General features: G+C 38.4%; 1 protein-coding gene across 2 annotated transcripts in view; it reads left to right on the forward strand.

Annotated features, from left to right (window-relative positions):
• WDR25 (WD repeat domain 25) overlaps positions 1 to 19,801 on the forward strand; it is a 115,759-nt gene that overhangs the window by 1,007 nt on the left and 94,951 nt on the right. For both annotated transcript variants that reach the window (XM_067462992.1, XM_060755354.2), the window contains exon 2: positions 1,636 to 2,432. In XM_067462992.1, coding sequence (XP_067319093.1) covers positions 1,725 to 2,432 — 708 coding nt within the window. In that variant the 5' untranslated portion in view covers positions 1,636 to 1,724. The remainder of the gene's footprint in view (positions 1 to 1,635; positions 2,433 to 19,801) is intronic.

A 19,801-nucleotide genomic window follows, 5' to 3' on the forward strand; every position in this document is an offset into this window, starting at 1 on the left:
TTGGTGCAACTACAACTCCCAGGATTCCATAACATTGAGCCATGGTATTAAAGTGTCAAACTGCATTAGTTCTACAGTGTAGATGAGGCATGGGCAAACTTGGCCCTCCAGGTGTTTAGGACGTCAACTCCCACAATTCCTAACAGCCGATAGGTTGTTAGGAATTGTGGGAGTTGAAGTCCAAATCACCTGGAGGGCCCAAGTTTGCCCATTCCTGTTGTAAATACACCCTTGGGTAAATGCACTCTTGGACAGAGAAAGCTAAAGACCTGGCAAAACTCTCACAATTACACAACAGATAAAGTGATGCCAAACTGCATTAATTGTGCAGTGCAGATGCACCCAGTTTTGCTGTTTCGTGGCAAAAATATTTTTAATAGTTATGTATTGCAGATGGAATTGACCATGTGTTTATACCAATTTATGCAATGCTTTTGATACAAAATAAATAAATAAGCTGCATTTGTATCTGGTTGCCATTAAAACAATGATAACGTTTCCCAACACAGTCTTGAATTGACTTTTCTGCTTCCTTTATATTGATACTATCATGCACTTTGATTTGAGTTACTTTATTCTTTTCTGGTCACACATGGCCATGTATTTGCAATTTAGAAAGCTAAATTAACGGGAACATGCAGATATACTTCATCCACATAAATACAGGGTTGTTGCTAAGTAAATATAGACCTTTTCCACACAACGGAATAAAAATCCTACATTATCTGCTTTGAATTGGAATATATGGCAGTGTGGACTCAGATAACCCATTCAAAGCAGATATCGCGGGATTTTCTGCCTTGATATTCTGGGTTATATGGCTTTGTGGAAGGGCCCATAGTGGGCTTTTGAGCCCCTTCCACAGCTGAAGAAAATCTTACATTTTCTGCTTTGAACTGGGATATATTGTAGTGTTGGCTTGGATAACCCAGTTCAAAGCAGATATTGTGAGATTTTCTGCCTCTGGGTTATATGGCTGTGTGGAAGGGCCCATAGTAGCAGCTGGGGTTTGTTCTCAGGATACCCAATAAATATATGGATTCCCAAGGCCCATTATATGCAATGGCACAATAAAATCATGCCCCTTAAATAAAAAGGGTTGCTTTTTGGATCAAGCCCCCCCCCCCCCGCAAACAAACAGACAATCAAAAAAAAAAAACTCATGGATAAGGAGGATCATCTGTATGTCAGAATTTCACAGGTCAGTGTTTCTGCTATTCACTCCTGGCTCAGTAACAGCTTGCAGCTTTTGTTTTGGGGCAAGGCACTACAGTGTAGATTTGCCCACTGTTTCTTTAGGCACAGAGTTATACCAATTTCTATAGTTTGGTCCAGCACCAGCATTTTTTGCCAGAGTTGGCTAAGTACTTTGTGCAACTTTTTGGAGAAGGTTAGTAGTTTTTTTTGGAGAAGGTTAGTAGGTCAGGTTAGTATTTACAGCCTTGTATTGTAAACTCAATATTGGTTACATGTCTGACAGTCACTTGTTAAAAGGCTTAACGTTTCACTACTGAATTCTGAGGTTGAGTTGTATAGCTGTTTGTAAATAGTAAAAAATGTAAGTCAAAAATATTTATTTAATTAAAAGGTCAAATAATTCATATTTTCCTAATTTGTTCGTTACTTTCATTGTAGATGTGGTTTACTGCATATGACATGAACTAGATTCTAGTTTGCGAAGACTCTAAAGACAGAAGTTGGAAATTTGTATTATAGCTGACTTGATGAACTCACTTGTTGCTTATGATGATTCAGATACTGAATCAGAGGCTGAGAAGTCTGAAGATGCTGCTATTAGTGAAACAAACTTGACAGATTCTACAGAGAGTGCCATTCAGTACTGTAGTGAACTATATACAGTTTGTGAGAATAAAGCCCATTCAATGAAAGGAACTGGCGGCTCCAGAAAGAACATCTGTAATGAAGATATTTTTCTACAGAATCTACAGAGCAATAAAAAGCATCAGCTAACAGATTATCCCAGGAAATTTTGTCCTGTTGATTTGAAAATAACAAGTAAGAATAATAAACAACCAGGAACCTCAATATTGGAACCTAATGTGCTTTCTGGAAATGAGAGCTTTTCATCAAAGAGGACCCGTGATGACAATGATGTTCCTATACAGGGCCTGAGGCCATATATTCCTAAAAGAATGAGACAAAGTAATAGTTCAGTTCCTCATGAAGATGAAGACTGTAGAGATAGTGCAAGTTGTGCAACCAAAACGGAGACAGCAGGAGATAGAATATCCATTCAAGTTTCTCAGTATATGATGCCATATTTAGGATCCAAATATGGAGTTAGTGAAATTCCGAAGAATCTGGTGTTTCAGATGTCTGAACACAGTGGTCCAGTTAATGCAGTCCGATGGTGCCCTCTTCAGAAGTGGAGCCATTTGTTGCTTTCTGTGTCTATGGATAAAACTGTCAAGGTAATGCTTTACATAACATATTTTTATTGCACTCTGTTTCATAAAAAACAGCTGAATGTTTTTATATGGCAAAGAACAAATGAGGTATCATTGAATTATAAAAGTCTTTGATGTACCTCTGTGAATCATTTTCTATGTCACCAGCTCTTTTATGGCAGAAAGGTGGAGACATTCATGTAAGTTCACAGCAGCCGCTCCCAGAAAAGACACAGGACGCCAATCCGTAATCAATCAGGAAACTTTTACTACTGGATACACATACACAATGAAAGCCAGGATTGGCATACAGACGCAAGCCAACCCTTATATACCCTCCCCCACATTCGAATCCCCTCTTCCCGCCGACTGAGGATCCCGCTCAATATTCCCCGCCAAACCACCAACTGCCCTTCCCAAGGCCACCAGCTGCAAATCCTTATCGGTTCTCCATGTCAGGAATCTGGTTTCTTGCGCCACCATCCAAGGCCAGGAAACCGAGTCCTGACACATTCATCTATTGTTCAGGGTAGTGTACTGCATGTGAAACAACTCCATTAAATGGTGAGTATAGGGACAAGCACCAATTCTTCTGAATTCTAATGCTACATCCAGTCATAATTCAGTGTTGTAGCAAACAACTTTTATGGCTTTATTGTGAAAATGAATCTTGAACATCTGGGCAGTTCTTATATTTCAGGAAAATGTGAGTGGTTGTAGGAAACTACTGGTATATAGAAGAATCCAAGTTCAGTATTTGTGATGCTGTTGATGTTGGCAGATTGTTATAGGCCAGAGAAATTTTAGTTGGCAACATCTCAATTTGTGCATATATCTTTAAAATGTTTATATGTCGTTAAATAAATGTGTGTACCCATGTAGATAGTAGAATACAGAGCCTAAAATTCATTTTCTGCCTTCTGTAAAATAAGGGAGAAGTTTGTTTGAAGTTCAAATCTGGGAGGAATTCCAAATAATCTTTTAAAGAATGCCAACAAAACCCACAAAAAAGACCTTAGGTCACCCTATGAATTAGTCTATTATGGACATCTGATGGCAGGTAGTAAGGTGTATCCTAAAAGTGGAGTATGCACTAGACGCTGGAGTGCTAAACAAAAAGATAAGAGCAAAACCTCTGATTAGCTAAGCAATACCCTGCGTGAGTATTAAGAGAGAACCAGATAATTAGGCTGCATATACATGTTTCCAATATAGGAAGAGCGGGTAATATAGCCTTCCCAAGGAAAGATCCTGATAAGCCCTGACATTTCACTCAAAAATGCTGATTCTGGTAAGGTTAAGTTAGATTGGTGATTAATTACTCGTGCCTTATCATGTAATTAATTACCTATGATTCACGCATTTTTAAAACTTTGCATTTTTTCCAATTTGTGTGTGGGTTCTGTGACCCTAACCCCTGTAAAAGCCTATGGTTTTAATTTACTAATTGAGTTTTTAACCTACTTTTAATCGCTTTTGTTATGTTTGTTTTATTGATTTGTTTTCATGTTTAGTTAAGATTAATTATTTGCATTTAATTTATTATGTATTTGTATTTTCACTGTGAATTGTATGGCACCGAATGGCTGCCATTTATGTTGTACGCCGCTCCGAGTCCCTAATGGGAGATGGGACGGGATATAAAGAAAGTTGATTTGATTTGACTACTATAGTTACATCTGGTGGAGAAAAGGTATTGAAGAAGATGCTGTTTTATTGCCCATATTGAAGAAAGATCTTGCCAGTCCGCTTGGCTTTTCTGTAAGAAATGAGGCTGGATCTATAATGCCCTATAATCCAGTTTTAGAATGTGGATTCATTACATTGAACTGTCTACACTACCCTATAATCCAGATCAATGCAGCTAAACAAATTCTGAAACTGGATTTTAGGGCAGTGTAGAACTAGCCTGAGACTGGCCACAACCCTTTGGTTTTCTCAGATGGCATCATGTCTTGGGCAACCCTGCTGTATGCACAGATAAGAAGAGTTTTGCTTTAAAACACGACTGTTTTCACTAGTTAAGCTCAGGGTCTTGACTTAATGAATAAGGAAATGTGTAATTCCCTTTATTAGTGTTTTTGCTGCCCCTTTTATCCCTTTTTACAACATCCTCCTTGAGCCCAGAAGTGTATTCAGTATCCAGCTGTGATTTCATTTTCCGATTTATGTGGAGCTTGATGACACAGTGGTGTTTTCTCTACTCTTTTGCTGGATTTCTAGTTGGTGGTTGAATTTTTCCTCTCAGTCCCCTGCAGTGAGCCTAGTTGCTAGTGTTCCCAGTGATTCCATAGTGTTTTTCCCCAAGAAGAGTCAGCTCTCTGACTAGGCAGGATGAGCTGCCCCACTTTAAGCAACATATCTAGATGTACCTTTTAAAGAACAGCGAATGATGAATTACATAGATTATTATTGTATTACTACTACTGTGTGGAGAGGGGAACCAATTGGATTTTCTGCCTCATACATCAAAAGTTCTGGGCTTTTTCTATGCTTAGAAAGAGGACACAGCCTGGAACTGTTTAAATAGAGTTTAAACTGTACTTAAGGAGCTATTTGTTAGAATTACATCTTGTGATATTGTTTATTGATATGAAAGAATACAGGGAAGAAAAAATGAAGAGCATAATATGAACCTCAGCTCTCGCAATAATTGGTTGGAAACTAGTTTTCAACAGACCTCAAGGATGATAAAAACATCAAAATCATCTGGGTGTCCCCTGGGTAACGTCCTTGCAGACGGCCAATTCTCTCATACCAGAAGCGACTTGCAGTCTCTCAAGTCGCTCCTGACAAAATAAAAAAATAATAATACAGACCTCACAATCTCTGAGAATGTCTGCCATAGATGTGGGTGAAACATCAGGAGAGAATGCTTCTGGAACATGGACATACAGGAAAACTCACAGCAACCCAGTGATTCTGGCCATGAAAGCCTTCAACAACACATTCTCTCAATAATATTTTCTTCCACAGGAAAAGAGTGTAAAAACAACCCTGGCATCTTTGAAATGCCCGACATATGTAGACCCTACAGTTGGAGCGGAAGATTATTTTAGGATTTTGCTATTCTTGTCTTTCTGTGTCACAGCGATTTCATGACTTTAATTCCCTTATCAGGCAGTCTGATTCAAAAAGAAGCATACATTGCAATAGCTAAGCCTTCTATTACTTCTCAGGCAACTGAAGCAGATCCAATGTAAAGAATCAGAAGCTTTCCTTAAATATTAGTCCAGCACTGCTGACTTCTGTAAGAACAAGGTGGAATCAAATCAGAGTCATAGTATGTGACCGTAGTGGCATGATTTGCAAGTGTTGTATAATCCCAAGTGCTATGACCAGATATCATCAGATGTAAAAATGTCAGGGTTCATTGTATAGAATCAAATCTGTTCCATGTGGACCAGTAATGCTTTGACTCACAGAATCAAACTACTTTAATTCACAAAAAATCTCCCCATAGCTTTATGATAGGGATGGAGAACCTCTGGGCTTCAGTCCAGATTTGTCTACCATATCTCCCTCTCTAATCTCCTGTGAGGCTTTCGTCCTTCCCAGAATACCAAGGCAGATAATCCACAATATCTGCTTCACAGTTTGAGTCCACTGTCATATACTCCAATTCAATGTGGATTTTATGCAGCTGGGTGGAAGGGGCCACAGAGAAAGGAGAAGGGAGATAATAGTGAAACTTTGCAGCTGGCACTTCTTCTCTTTGTTTTGATGTAATTTTGTTTATATGTCTTCTCGTTGGCATTGAATGTTTGCCTTATATGTTGGAAACCACCCAGAGCCTATTGGGAAGATAGGGTGGTTTACAAATAAATTGTGGTGGTTGTTGTTGTTGTTGTTATCATCATCATTTGTTTTAGCTGCATTTTCCTCGTCTGTCAAATGCTCCTTAAGAAAGTGTCTCCATCTATTGTGCTCTGCCTTTGTTTTTCTTGGTTGGGGAAGGCACAGGAGGAGCAAAGCTGATCCCCAGCTGTGATACTGACTAGAATGCTCCTTTACTGGGGCTTGATCTAGTATTTATTTATTTAAAACATTTATATTCTGCCCTTCTCACCCCGAAGGGGACTATGGCAGATCATAACATAAATACGGCTAATATTCAATGCCGGAATATAAATATATAAACAGTATATATAAACATTAAAACCAGTCATCTCCACTTCTAAAATGAATTATTTAAACCATCTCAAATCAGAAGAGATGTTGTTACCTTATTGCGTTGTTCCAAAGGCTTGATCCCACAGCCAAATTTTTACCATCTTTCTGAAGGACAGGAGGGAGGAGGCTGATCTAATCTTGCCAGGGAGGGAGTTCCATAGCTGAGGGCAATCCCTGAAAAGGCCCTCTCTCTCGTCCCCGCCAATTGTATACTTAATGTAAGCCTTCCTGAGGTAGGAAGCATCGGTTGGGAACAAAGCTGACTGGACATTCTGATGCTGCTGGGAAAAGCAATTGTTCAATCACATCCTTTGTAGAGAAAGGGGAATGGATAATGCTGGATGGCGCAGAACTTCAGGGGAAAAGGCCTGCCTCAGATGCTCCTTGGGAGATGTTCTGGAAACTGCTTTCCTGTCCCGGTTTTAGCAAAAATCTTTTCTACAGATATTTAACACAGTTGGCTAGAATGGAGAAATCCTTTCTGTGCTCATTACTTGAGATCTGTAACTGGAAAAGCTCTGGATTCAGTATCTGCTACTGTGAACTTTTACCATCCAACTGACCTTCCTTACTTCACACTCTGAATAATTGGACCTAAGTGGCTTCAAACTACAAGAAAGGAGATTCCATCTGGACATTAGGAAGAACTTCCTGACTGTGAGAGCTGTTCAGCAGTGGAACTCTCTGCCCCGAACTGTAGTGGTTGCTTTTTCTTTGAAGGCTTTTAAACAGAGGCTGGATGGCCATCTGTCTGGGGTGTTTTGAATGAAAATTTCCTGCTTCTTGGCAGGGGGTTGGACTGGATGGCCCATGAAGTCTCTTCCAAATCTATGATTCTATGATCCAATGAGTTATTTTCTGTCTCTGACTTCTTTCAAATCATATAGCTCTTCACTCTGCAAATAACATTAAACCTTGTCAGCTTCAAGGTGTATTATATGTATGTGTCAAAACAATGGAACCTTGAATGCCAGAGATGAAGAAATTACTAAAAAAGATAAAGCAAAAACCAACCACCCAGAGCGACACAGACCTTCTGATATGGTTTTGATTTCCCGTGACCTATTATGAGTTGTAATTTTCCTGAACTGCTTTCTTTGTACTGATTTCAAATGACTGTTCATAAGTTATCCTTGTAATTAAAGTACTTAGATGATTCTTAGGTTAGTTGTAATGATGTTTGATATGCACTGTACAATTTTATTGGAAGGCTTCTGAGGTGTCCTGCTGTTAATTCCAGTTCTTCACATCAGCAAGTGACTTATGTGCTTTGCTGTCCGTAATGTCTCATTTTTCATTTTTGCAAAAAAGATCTGAAGTATAAAACACTTGCAACAATATGTATCTTTTCCCCCCTTTAGCTGGCATAAGTTTTGCTTTCATATGCCACTTTGCAATAAGTTAATTGACTAAGGAGGGAGAATAATGAGAATACAAGCCACAAAAATCAATTTCTCAACATCATTATGGAAAAACAAGGTGATGCCTTATTATCAATAGATGTAGTGTAATACTTTGGCTACAGAGCAGCAATACATAAAAAGTTCCCTTGTCCTCCGTTTTATGCCTCGGGTCCCTCACCTAGCACATACTGATCACCGTATACAGTATTCCTTCACTACTTCATGGTTCACTTTTAGCGGACTCACTGTTTTGTGGGTTTTTAAAAATATTAATAAAAATATAAAATGTTAAATATTTATTTACAGTGTAGGCCAGGAATCCCAGAAGTGCCACGAGCTGAGGTGCGGCAGGGAAGGCCTGCCTCCCTGGACTGCTGCTGCCTGTATAGCTCCGGAGGCTCTGTGAAGGCCAGGGAGGCAGGCAGTGCCCTTGGGATGGGCCGGGAGGCGGGTAAGGAAGCATGGGTAAGAAAACAATATATAAAGTGTATAAAATAATGTATAAATATTAAAATTAATATGACGTCTCGGAGTTTCACTTATCGTGGGTCGTCCTGGAACGGAACCCCCATGATAAGTGATGGAACACTGTATACTTGAGTATAAGCCGAGTTTTTCAGCCCTTTTTTTAGGTTGAAAAAGCCCCCCCCCGGCTTATACTTGAGTCAAAGTTACTTATTATTTTATTCTGGTATTATTATTATTATCATCATTACATTTATTATTTTACTCTATTATTACATTTACATTCTTTTATTGTATTATTCATACTTTATTACGTTTATTATTTTACTCTATCATTATTATTACATTTCCATTTTAGTCTATTATTATTTTTATTACATTTATTATTCTACTCTCTTTATTATTATTATTTATGACATTTTTATCCCACCCATTTCAGCCCAAAGGCGACTCAGGGCGGCGATAAAAATTATTGGAAGGATATGTAAGCACATTTACATTGAAAAAGGTTAGAATAATGTAAACCTGTTGATACTGGCTAGAATTACGTACATTGCCTTTTTTGGCCCCTGAATCACACTGTTGCTTCCAGGCATGTAGCCAGGGGGGGGGGGGGGGGCTCGGGGGGCTTCAGCCCCCCCCGAAATTCTCATGGTGGTTCGCGAAAAGGCCTTACTGGTGCATTATTTAAACTGTTATGTTTATTAATATCATGATTTGATCACCATTCTCAATATATCCCATATGTATGGGGGTATTGGGGTAATGATACAAAAGGTTTGCTAGGCTAGACCCTCTTTCACTCAGACTCAGCCCCCCCGAAACTCAGCCCCCCCGAAACCCCCCCTGAAAATTTTTTAGCCCCCCCCGAAACGAAATCCTGGCTACGGGCCTGGTTGCTTCATGTTTAACTTGTCATCTACTGAAATTCTTAAATCCTTTTCAAATATACTGCTTTCAAGCCTTCTTTAAGTCATCTTCAATTGCTCAGAGGTACAATTTCTAGTTAAAATATAACTTATTTGCAGCCACACCATTAAATAATACACAAACTTCTCTCTTGAAATAAAGTCCTCGACCTCTTTAAAAAAAAAAGAAAATTGAGGGTCTAGTAAGTTCTAGTGAGCAGTACATATTAATTTTAGTCTTCTCAAAGAAGAGTCAAAAATATACTATGAGTCTGCGGATCAGAAGAGAAAGTGCATTGTTGATGGAAATTAATGAGCTCAGGTGGGAACATTGGTTGTTGTATGCTAGAGCTTCAAAAATATTAGTCTGTAGAGTATGAGCCTCTCTGCATGTTAAACAGCCTTTGCGAACTATTCAATGTCTTGGAAAAATAACCATTACAATTATTTTATTTTTAAAAAGTGCTCTTTGTTCAGTTAGCTGCTGCAGTTGCAGCTTTCAAGTCAGTAGAGGGCACAGTCAGATTAAATATAAATGCCATAAGAGTGGGATACGAACCACAGCTAACTTTTCTGTTAGATCACTTATTTCAGATAGGTTACTTTGTGATATAAATAATATCAGAAAATGGAAGGCAGAGTTTTAAAATGAAATCAAATCAATTCATTATCCTGGTTTGTTTCTAAGATATTGAAGGGGAAACTAACTAGTTTCCCCTTAGGTTTAGGCATAACAAACTCCACAAATCAGGCTATATCTTGTTTCTTTCTTGCAACTATTTATTTTATTATTTATTTATTGCATTTCTATACCGCTTTTCTCACCCCTGGGATGGTTCAAACGTAATAAATGGCGAAAAAATTCAGTGCCTCACAAACATATAAAGCAACATATAACTATAAATTAAAACTATTAAAAACTATACAAAACATCAGGCAGAGCATAAAACATTTAGACATTGCATCAATCCTGTGATTTCCTTTATCTGTCTGAGCATTGCTATCATTCGTTGAATGCTTGCTTTCATAGCCAAGCTTTAAGCTATTTCCTGAATATCAAGAGGGAGGAGGCTGATCTCATCTCCACAACTGAGGAGCCACTGCCGAGAAGACCCTGTTTCTCATCCCCACCAATTGCGCCTGTGAAGGTGTTGGGACTGAGAGCAGGACCTCCCCGGCCGATCTTAGCGCTCTAACTGGATCATAAAGGTAGAAGCATTCTGACAGGTAAGCTGGGCTGGAATCATTTAGGGCTTTATAGACTAAAGCCAGCACTTTGAATTGTGCTCAGTAGCAGACTGGCAGCCAGTGGAGCTGATTCAGTAGGGGGGTTGTATGCTCTCTGTAAGCCGATCCAGTAAGGAATTTGGCTGCTGCCCATTGGACAACTTGAAGTTTCCAAACAGTCTTCAAAGGCAACCCCACATAGAGCATGTTGCAGTAGTCTATTCAAGATGAATAACTATGCTGAAGATGGATTGTGGGTGAGGGTAGGTGGCAGTCTGAGGCCAATTTCTGCTGTTTGCATAACACTAAATAATTTTGTACCATTGAATTAAAGGACAGTTTAAATACTTTATTTCATGTGTCCAAAAAGTGGCTGCTTTGTGACTATTGATTCAATTAATTGAAGGAAGACTGACTCATGTATTAGACTGATTTATGTACTGATTTTCCCCATTACAAAATAAAAAGAAGATTATAAAATATTAGAAAATAGTGTAAAAACAGTATTTCATGGAAATACACTCCAAAAGTAGCAATTAAAACAATGGCCAAAGTAATAATAATATTAAAAGCAGTTGCAAAAGGAAACAAAACAAAATGAAAAACAACAGTCCAGCACCAATAGATATGTGAAAAAAAAAATTACCAGTCAAAAGCCTGAATGGACAAGATAATGATAAATGTTCCTGGTAGACCTCCCTGTGGAGGGTGTTTCATAATGGGGGCACAATCGTAGAAAATGTTGCCAGGAACTTTACTTCCACAGGTGAGAACAGATGTGAAAAGGTCTCCGATAGTGATTTCAGTTGCTAGACCATCTTATATAAGCCTGGGCCTAGAGTGTTCTGAACCTACGCTTTGAATTTTGTTTGGAAACAAACTGGGAATGATCTTTTCTTTCAGGCAATCTAGATCTGAGATCTTCTTTATCTCTGCTCTTTATTTTCTAATTCAGCTTCTATCACTGTAGTTCATATCTGTTAGCTAGGAAACCATGGTCATGACCTGTTTTTTTAAAGCAGTTATACCTATCTCTGGTGGTGGGATTTTGTGCTCCTGTGAGGCAAGAGGCTATGCTGATGTTAGCCATGTTGCTGGTAGGCTGTTTCATGTCAGATAGGCTTTTGCTGAGGAGTCAGACGAATGTGGCAAACAGCTACTCAGCAGAGGCAGTCACACTGAGGATCTCTCGGAGACAACAGCTGTGGCATCACAGCTAACATTTGTTAGTACTGTGCAGAAGGAGATGCTGTAACCCCTGTTTTGTATGTCTTTTACCATGAAAACTCTATGATGAGAGAGTTTCAAACAAAACAAGAGTTACTGGGGGAAGATGACACTTCCAGGTTGGAAGGCACTCAACAAGCTAGTGGGGTACAGCAGAGGATAAATACGTGTCATGGACTTAAAGATGTTCAGCTGCTGACATGCCCAAAGGTGAAAAGTCTGAAGCTGCACAATACATATTATAGGAATCTAGAATGCGAGAGGCATGAATCAGAGGAAGCTAGTAAAGCAAGACATGGAATGTATAAAAGCTGCAATACTTGTGTTGAGCAAGCTAAGGTGGAGGAGGTAACATAATTTATGCAGATGACACCAACGTACCATAGTACTAGCAGAAAATAATAGCAGTCTTTCAATAATTACTGAAGAAAGTTGAACATTAAGAAAAAAAGGAACACAGAAGACAGATGAATGGACTGAATCAAGGAAGTTATGGCCCTGAGTCTGCAAGACATGAGCAGGGCTGTTGATGATGGTGGATGTCTCATTTGTATGTGTGTGCATGCCTTCAAGAAACAGCCAGAGGGTGAGAACTCTACCTTAGAACTCCTGCCTGGGGCCAGCCTTTCCAAACATACTGGGCATGGCCCCCACAGCTGTGCTATCTCACCTGACGCCAGCAGCAGATAAAACAGCCAGCACTAGACCCAGAGCCTGCTTTGCAATCCAACTATGTTAAGCCAATCAATAAGATCTTGGCACTATAGGACTTTTACCAACATGGTTAGAGACACCTTACCATCACGAGAAAAAACACCCCCCATCTGCCTCCCAAAGAACCTTATAACACAGTTTATACCCCCCCCCCCCCCAAATGAAAAGCTGGGTTGCATTGCTGTCCTTAAACAGTATTCAGAGGACTCCTTAATTGTGAGGATCTGGGAATCTCTGGGAGGGCATAAAGAATGGGGGTGGATATTATGGGGAGGCGAGTGTGGGAGGGGGATGGTAACTAGACCCCTATAGGTCCTATAATAATTTTCTTCGGCCAGCACCTTAATCACTCTGACTTGGACACCACCTCAGCCCAGTTGACTTGTAAATGCCTTTTTATTTAAATGTTTTGAGTGTTTTCTATCATTAGATCTAGTAGTAAACATGTTCTAAATGTTTGATTTATATATTTAAATATCTAAGTTTGTTATTTTTGAGTTTGTTTATGATTTGATTTGTTTGTTATGTTATGCCGGCATTGAATGTTTGCCTAATAGACATTAGTATTTAGTCTCTCTTGTGAAACTTAAAAGATAATGAAAAAACACTTTGCTTTTCTTTTTCTTGCTTTAATTCTTTAAAAAAATTAACATGGATTTTTGAGTAGTATATAATATCAATAAGGAAGGACTGGGTGTATGGAGTAAAACTTATCCCGTGAAATAAATCAACAATAAATTCCTAAGGAAAAGGTTTTTCTGTAATATCCTGTTATTACTATGAAAATCAAATTCTAGCTTAACTGTGGAGCCCCTGGTGGCACAATGGGTTAAACACTTGTGCCGGCAGGACTGAAGACCAACAGGTCAGAGGTTTGAATCCAGGGAGAGCGTGGATGAGCTCCCTCTGTCAAGTCTAGCTCCCCATGCGGAGATATGAGAGAAGCCTCCAACAAGGATGGTAAAACATCAAAACATTTGGGTGTCCCCTGTGCAACGTCCTTGCAGATGGCCAATTCTCTCACACCGGAAGTGACTTGCAGTTTCTCAAGTGGCTCCTGACATTAAAAAAGCTTAATTGTGAGTACAGATATTTTAGTACAAATCAATCATGTTTCAACTTATAACATATTGCCTGATTCATAATCACTTTATTCCCAATATTTATTTTTTCATTCAAAATCTTGGTTTCACGCATGCTCCATGAGCATGCTGCTTTAGAGGGTTTTTCTTTTCTCTAACTGAGTAGCTTGGTCTAAGGGGAAAATATGTGTCTGATTGAAATCTAGCAAGCCATGATTTATGAATGAGCTACTTACTATAAAGCACTTTGCACACTAAAAAGTGCTAGGAGAGGATTAATAATACATAGAAAGCTTCATGGTTACGGTACATGCTTTGCCACCATCTTCTCCACCAGTAGGTGAGGCTGTTCAGCACCTTGGAGAGCTAGAACTGAAAAAGCTGTGTGTTAAAGGTGGAAGATAACATTGTCTTTTGCATATGAAGCAGACCTGTTTTTATGGTGTTGAATAAGACTGTGCAGAAAAGCTTTAAAGAAACTTTAACAGGGTTATGAAGATCTGAAGGACAAAACATCTCAGAGGAGAAATTGTTTCAAATGTAAGTGTAATGAAAAGGGTCACCCTTTGACTCTTTGTTACTCCAGACAGAGGTATAAATTGGCACTGAATTTGCCGGGTCTCAGTAGTCCTCTTCACTTCATTTTCCTGATCCTCCGGATTTTAAAGTGATACTAAAACTCACTACAGACGTGTACCCTGTCTTGCCCTTCCTGTGGTTGCGTCAGTCATTCCTTGCTAAGAAGTCAAAGGATCACACAGGCACCTCTTTTAGAGATTTCTGATCTGAATGGATTGTCATTTCTGCCCAACCCTAGATTATAGTTTTCATTTCCCGGCACTTTACTTCTGGCCCGGCCCTACAGCTTTGTGTTGTACAAGCCCTTGCCCTGCCCGATCAATCCTGAACATGACCACTTTTTCCTACTACTGGTTACAATTGAGGTTTTTAAAGATGTTTTTATTATTTTGATTTTATTGTTTTAATAATATTTTACTGTTATATGTTGTATGTTTTAAACATGTTACTTTGTAACTCTTGTTTATGCTGGGCTTGGTCCTCATGTAAGCCGCCCCGAGTCCCTTTGGGGAGATGGTGGCGGGATGTAACAAAGTTGTTGTCATTATTATTATTATTATTATTATTATTATTATTATTAAAGAACCCATCTAATTTTGGATCTCCTAAAATATAGTCAGGCCATTTGCCAGGTTTTTACTTAGTCTTTACTTATATGTTGCTGTTTTGAAGTACTAGAAACATGTATACATACATACATGCACAGCTTAGCAAGACAAGGGGGACTGCCTTCTGCCATCTTTTGCACACACACACACACACACACACACACAAGTATCAGCCCCTAGAACAGAGCTTTCTGAATGTTTCATATTGGGGACAGAATTTTTAGTCATGCATCATTATATTGTATGCTAATGTTTTTATGGTGTTGTTGGGCATTGAATTGTTGCTTCTGTAAATCGCCTTGAGTCGCTTGTGGTCTGAGAAGGGCGGTATGCAAATATAGTAAATAAATAAATAATAAATAAATTTTGTGGTACAGTGATTCAGTTTTATTAGCAAATCAAAGGTTAAACAAACTCCTTATAGGAGATATGGACACATACATAAATTATAATAATGAAATGTATGGGGACACAACATATCTTATGAAAACCATATATATATATATATATATGTATATGTATATGTATATGTATGTATATGATTTGTGAGATAATAATATATATCTCCAAGATTTTTGTCATTTCTCAGTATGTTTGCTCAACACACCAACACACTGCAGTAGACACACATATATTATGTTTTGATACATAGTTTAGAAAACTCTGCTCTAGAGAATCCAGGATTATCTGCTAGTAAGAATTTCTTTCTAATTAGGAGTATCGTTTTAAGATTCTGGTAACATACTGTGTTTTCTAGCCTAATTTTGACAGAATGATTGTTTTCTCTTGTTATTTACAGACACTGAGTATGCAGAAATCTGAAGGCATAGTCACACATTTAGCTGAAAATGAAAATAATTGTTAATGGGAAAAATATACACTGGTAGGGTAGGAAACAGCTCATCCAAGAAATACATTTGTACATTTTCTCCCAAGCATTTTTTTTAGTTGATGCCTCTTGTTTGAAACTAGTACATTCAATTTTAGTTCTTCAGCTCTTTAATTGCTATGATTTTAAACATTTATTGATTCCCTAAATTTCCTATAGATATTTTCATACTACCCCTCAATTAAAAAATCAATTAAAAAGACACAGAAAAAAATCTGTATTTTTTAAATGTGAAAAATAATAATAGTTGAAACCATCACAAATTTGAAAAATCTAGGAGGCATGGAGATCTTAACAGACAGTTAAAAACAAACCAACCTGGCATGGTTAAAATGATTTACTGATCTGGGAAAAGAAGAAGCCTGTTGTCGAAAGAATGATGAACCAGGCCACATGTCTGGGGGAGTGCATTTCATAATTGGGATATCTGTTTCTTGGTCTGAAGCCCAGGCCTTCTATCTTTATCCCAGACATTTTGATGGGATGTCCAATTTCACCTTCTGTCATTAACCGCTTGTGAATTTCCAGTAGAAATGCTGCACTCACAGCCATTTCCTATGAGTCAACCTCTGTCTAGCTTGTAGCTGGCTAGAGTAATCACTTCAGTTTGAATCCCACGGAGGCCAGAGTGACATGTGCAGCACAGACCTGCTGCTGAAAATAGCACCCTTGCTCCATTCTTCCCATCTCCACAAAGGTGGCTTATTCTGTTGTGAGACATTGTTGTGTTGTGAATTTCCTGGTCATGTATCAATGTAATTAACAGCAGCCATGAGGCAACATCAAAAATTTGGGGAGTTGAAAAAACATGTCTTTAAAAGAAGGACCGTGCTCCTTTTTTACAAGTAGAAACACCTTTTTGTGGAGTATAGTTCCCATTATAAACAAAGTCACCTTCCACTGGTTTATCTCAAATAAACTATCATTTGTTTTCCCCCATTTGTGGACTGCATCCTACAGTGACCATAATGTTTAGATTGCCATTTCTGTTTCTTCTCCAATTTTTGCATGTCTTTTATGTTGTTAGACATTTTATGTTTTTGCAGAGTGGTATATAAATGTAGTAAACTGATAATACTGAGACAGGATAGGAGTTGGAGTTAATAGTAGATTATGAAGCATTAGTTTTGGGGTAACCAGGTTCTAGTCCCATGAAATAGGTGTGATTTCTTTCTGGAACATGTCCAGAGGAGGGCAACTAAAATGATCAAAGGCTTGGAAAGCATGCCCTATGAAGAGCAGCCATATTTAGCCTGCAGTAGAGAAGGATGAGAGGAGTCATGGTCACCATATATACATATTTGAAAGGATGTCATAAGGAGGAGGGAGCAGACCTGTTTTCTGCTGCTCTGGAGACTAGGACTTGGAGCAATGGCTTCAAATTATAGGAAAGGTCATTCCACCTGAACATTAGGAAGAACTTCCTGACTGTAAGAGCTGTCCAGCAGTGGAATTCTCTGCTTCAGAGTGTGGTGGAAGCTCCTTCCTTGGAGGCTTTTAAGCAGAGTCTGGATGGCCATCTGTCAGGGATATTTTGATTGCACCTTTCCTCATAGCAGGGGATTGGACTGGATGGCCCATGTGGTCTCTTCCAACTCTGTGGTTCTATGATTCTTTTTCTAAACATTTTATTTAAGACAAAATAACTTATTTCACACAAATCTTCATTATGGTTTAGAAAGCTTAGTTTAGAAGGGAGAATGCTTTTCAGTTGTTTTTCTTAGACAGGTGGGAGTCTACCACAAATCACCCAGACATCACCAGTAGCTCCTGTTTCAGCTTCTGTCCTATTTTTCTACAATTTTGTACAATTTTCCTTTAGGTGAAAAGGTGAATCTATATGTATCAAATTGACAATTTGTTGGTAATCTTATTTCTCCAGATTTTCATAATTTTCTATCTATTTAAAATGATGTTTTGGTGAATATGTTTGATAGTTAGTTTCATAACATAAAAGCAATAGATAAAGAATAGAGAGACAATGTCTTATTGAAAATGACGATTTCAGTGCATTTGTCATGGAGATTCTGAAATCAATAGGAGTTGTGAAGAAACAATTCATGGGCATATATCTTATCAGATGTTTTAAACATTTTGTTTCTGAGTCTGCTGTTTCCAAGGAAACAGAAAGTAGTCATTGCAAAGGATGGTTCTACATTTTCAGTATCCCAAAGTGGAACATATTTCTAGGTTACGGTATTATGGTATTCAATAATAAGTATTAATCTTACCTTAAAATACTTCTTTCCAAAGATGATTATATACTAACACTACCTGATCTTTATCAGAAAGACAGCACCTTCCCTGGCACTTGACGTAAGACTGTTTATGAAGCATTCCTGGTTCCAAAGCCCACACTTATCTCTGGCAGTGGAGAGTATGTGCCACTCTTTCCCAATTGGTACAATGATTGTGATGTGTGGGGGATGATGTGGATTTGGATGTGGATTTCAGGCTACCATATGGGCAGCGGAGCAGATTGAGATATGATGACCTGTGTGCTTCATATTGTACTACTTCCATTACTTTGACATGCAGTTTCTTGGAAGGTCACTTCTTTGAGAAAAATGTCTTCCTGTTAGTAAGATACACAAGAGATTAGGCAAGCCCGCATCCTAGCAGCCTTTAAGAAAGATCTAAAAACTTGGCTCTTCCAATGTGCCTTTGGAAAGTGACCATTTAACCTGTTTTTGTGTGTTTCCATCTACAGTTGTCCTCATGATGCACTTTTCCCTGTCCTTAATGAAGGCCTAACCCCATTGTTCCTCCTTCTTGGCTCCTCCCTTACAAATACACTTTTTCTATTCCTATCTCATCCAGGGTTTTATCATTTTATCTTGTGCATTCGGTCCGCCCTGTGTGTTCGACTTTTATTATGTTATTTTGCACCATTTATTTTATTTTGTTAGTTTATGTATTTTGTTGTGATGTAAGTTTTCTGTTGTTTTGTATTTTATTTTGCTGTATTGTATGTTTTGGGCTTGGCCTCATGTTAGCCGCCCCGAGTCCCCTTCGGGAAGATGGTAGCGGGGTATAAATAAAGATGATGATGATGATGATTAGAGCTTGGAAAAAGTAGTTTTCAGACTACAATCTCCATAATGAGAAGTGCACCTGGAAAGGACCAGACGCAGAGCTTTTTCTATTTCTGCCCCTTCCTTGTGGAATTCCTTGCCGCCCTATATGAGAGCCATTCGTGAGTTATGGCCTTTTACCCTACCACTTAAGACTTGGCTTTTTACTAGAGCTTTTGATCTTTGTTAATTTTATCAATATCTGTATATATTTATTTTTATCCTTTACAATTTTATCTTGTAAATCACCTAGAGCATCTTGGATGGAGGGCGATTAATAAGTAATTAAATGATGATGATAATGATGATGATGATGATAATGCCTCGGCCATACCGGCTGGAAGATTCTGTAGTGAAAATCTAGCTAATGTGAATTATTTCCAGCACCTGTCTAAATTTTCACTGCAGTTGAATGTAGGTTCTGTCTCCAAACCATCTCCTCTCCATTCCCTCTTCTTTTTTATTCTATTTTCCACCCTCCTGGATGAAAAGTTCTCAAGAAATGTGAAAGCTTGTATAATCTTTGGTCACCTTGAGTTGGGCTTATAATGATAATACAGTATTTAGTTATGATTTATTTGAAAATTCTGTTGCGGTCAACATGGTCATCTTTACTTATTTACAAGGTAATTAAATACATTTTGTTTTTTCATTTCTTCAAATTGAAACTAGAGGCTGCTCTGTGCTTTAGTCTATGTGTGTACAGGCTAGGGGAAACATTTGTTTTTGGTATCAGAGGTGCTTCATATTATACAAGATGTGTATGCAGTGAGCTACTGTACATATTAAGGCTGCGGTGATTGCCATGTTTTCATAAAATTGTGTTCTCATTTGGTCTTTTGTGGCTGGCATAAACTTTAGTATTGCCTCAAGACACGTACAGACAGAAATTCATGGTTTCATTAGCTGCAACATTGGCTTGTTGATTTGCTTCCTGGTGTAAACAGATACTTGCACAATAGGCACATCAAACATGACCCAGCATGTGGTCAAGGCTGTAGTCTCATGCTGTGAGAATAGAGAACAAATGGTCCAACACAGGTG

Source organism: Anolis sagrei, chromosome 1 (genome assembly GCF_037176765.1).
Source record: "Anolis sagrei isolate rAnoSag1 chromosome 1, rAnoSag1.mat, whole genome shotgun sequence".
Taxonomy (NCBI): domain Eukaryota; kingdom Metazoa; phylum Chordata; class Lepidosauria; order Squamata; family Dactyloidae; genus Anolis; species Anolis sagrei.